This window comes from Nanorana parkeri, unplaced genomic scaffold (genome assembly GCF_000935625.1).
Source record: "Nanorana parkeri isolate BGI_ZX_2015 unplaced genomic scaffold, ASM93562v1 scaffold1291, whole genome shotgun sequence".
NCBI lineage: Eukaryota > Metazoa > Chordata > Amphibia > Anura > Dicroglossidae > Nanorana > Nanorana parkeri.
Genome location: NW_017307559.1, coordinates 342,223 through 344,453, shown reverse-complemented (window position 1 = coordinate 344,453; position 2,231 = coordinate 342,223). Strand labels below are relative to the sequence as shown.

Genomic DNA, 2,231 nt, shown 5'->3' with positions numbered 1-2,231 from the left:
TGGGGAGCCGGGCATCGAGGGGCTGGGGAGCCGGGCATCCGGGGGCCGATGGGCAGGGGAGGCAGGTCCTTACTCGCCGGCTCCATGCCAGCGGAAACACCGGTATCGGCGAGTCCCGAAACGAATACCAATACTCGATACAAAAAAAACGTTATTGGTGCATCCCTAGCTGTAACCTCAGCCGTTATCTTCCATGTGACCTGTCCCATGGGCCGGGTCCCAGTATGGCCGCCTCCTAACCGTCTACACTCTTATTTCTAGGCCGAGGTGGCGGACTATGAAACGGTTCCCGTGGAGCAGTACGGCATGGCCATGCTTCGAGGAATGGGCTGGAAGGAGGGAGAAGGCATCGGAAAGACATTCAAACAGTGAGTTCATTATTTGGCAGGTGATGAATAGAGGAGCAGCGTAACATTTTATTAAAGCGTCAGCTTACCGGCCTCTAGATGTGGTGGCTGCATTCCTTTTCTTTTCTCAGGCTGTTGATCCTGCCAGAAATGCCGTCTCCTTGTCACTTCTTGTAAACTGAAAAGACAGCAAAGCACTGTCATCTATTGTGTGTAAACGTCTTGTCCCATCAATCCACCATGTAATGGCAAAGAGTTGTCCGATGTCCCCGTTTTGGGCGTCTGCGGTCCACCGTTTGGACGACAACCACGGCGGCCTCCATACCGTGTTTCCCCCGAAAGTAAGACCTAGCGCTACCTTCAGGGATTTCTGTAATTATAAGGCCGACCCCGAAAATAAGACCGACCCCGAAAATAAGACCTAGTTCGGTGGTAGGTCTTATATTACAGAGATTCATGATAGCGCTAGGTCTTATTTTCAGGGTAGCTGCACCGTATATTTACATGTCATGGCCGCAGCTCCCTCCCGCATGGCCACCTGTCTGGCTCCCTGGACGGCATTAGAGCGGAGAGTGGCCGCAGCTCCCCACCGCCCACCCCGCCAGGCACGCTCCTCCCCGCACTCCCACCTGTCTGGCTCCGTGGACGGCATTAGAGCGGAGAGTGGCCGCAGCTCCCCCCGCCAGGCACACTCCTCCCCGCACTCCCACCTGTCTGGCTCCGTGGACGGCATTAGAGCTGAGAGCGGCCGCAGCTCCCTCCCGCTCGCACGCATGCCCACCCGTACACACGAGCGGAAATCGGAGAGCTGCAGCCAGGTACACATAAGACATCCCCCGATAATAAGACCTAGTGTCTTTTTTCGTGGAAAAAAAAAATCTAAGACACTGTCTTCTTTTCGGGGAAACGCGGCAGATACGGCGGAGGAGTGAGCGTAACCAGCCAGGGACAGGATGTGTGTTACCGACCAGGTCACCAAAGGAACAAAGCCTAAAAAGAGAAAACCAATGCAGCCACCACATGCGAGGACTGATGAGCTGCAATATGCGCCATTCGTGTTTTTGGGTTTGGATATATTTTAAGGAGACACTATTCACTAACATAATCCTCCTGTCCCATCGCACTCCTGACCGGACAAAAACCCAAATCCAACTGGGTGGGTGCGGTGGTGACAACGGATGCCTCCGTGAAATGTAGATAGATGAAAGTAGTCACTCGCACTCCATGATATTAAAGTCAATGCTGTTTATTGACTGAGATAACACGCATCTCCTTAGCGACGTTTCGAGACGAAGCGGTCCCGTCCTCAGGCAAACAGAGAGTTATCTCAGTCAATAAACAGCATTGACTTCAATATCATGGAGTGCGAGTGACTACTTTCATCTATCTACATTTCACTAACAGACTTAATTTCAGCACCAATCCTCCCCCATGTTCAAATAGCAGAACAGATTGTATTCAGAATTGAGGTTTATGAAGTGTGACGACACGTGAAGATTTCCATCACGCTGATCCTTTTACATGTCTAACTACAAAGAACATAGGAAAGACATTTACTTGAATGCGTCTCCTTTGCTTTAGGGACATTAAGCCGTTGGAACAGAAGTTACGACCTAAGGGCCTGGGATTGGGCGCCGACCGATCCGCTTTACACGAACTGGAGCCCAAGAAACCTCGCAAACCCTTGAAGCCCGGAGATGAGGCAGAAGAAGAATCCAAAGGCTTGGGCACCGGCAGCGCAGTGCTAATACAGAACGGCACGCACAAGGACCTCTACGGCAAGGTATGGCTAGAAGGATATCCTGTCTGTGGCAAGGGAGTGATGACATTCTAGTGTAAAGGAAAAACGGTCAAACGCGATATCGTCAAAGGTTTGCTGACCCC

At 51.7% G+C, this 2,231-nt stretch overlaps 1 protein-coding gene across 1 annotated transcript in view; it reads left to right on the top strand.

Annotated features, from left to right (window-relative positions):
* The window catches only part of GPKOW (G-patch domain and KOW motifs), a 19,054-nt gene that overhangs the window by 7,778 nt on the left and 9,045 nt on the right, over nucleotides 1-2,231 (top strand). The window contains exons 5-6 of the mRNA XM_018569133.1: nucleotides 262-368; nucleotides 1,929-2,130. Coding sequence (XP_018424635.1) covers nucleotides 262-368; nucleotides 1,929-2,130 — 309 coding nt within the window. The remainder of the gene's footprint in view (nucleotides 1-261; nucleotides 369-1,928; nucleotides 2,131-2,231) is intronic.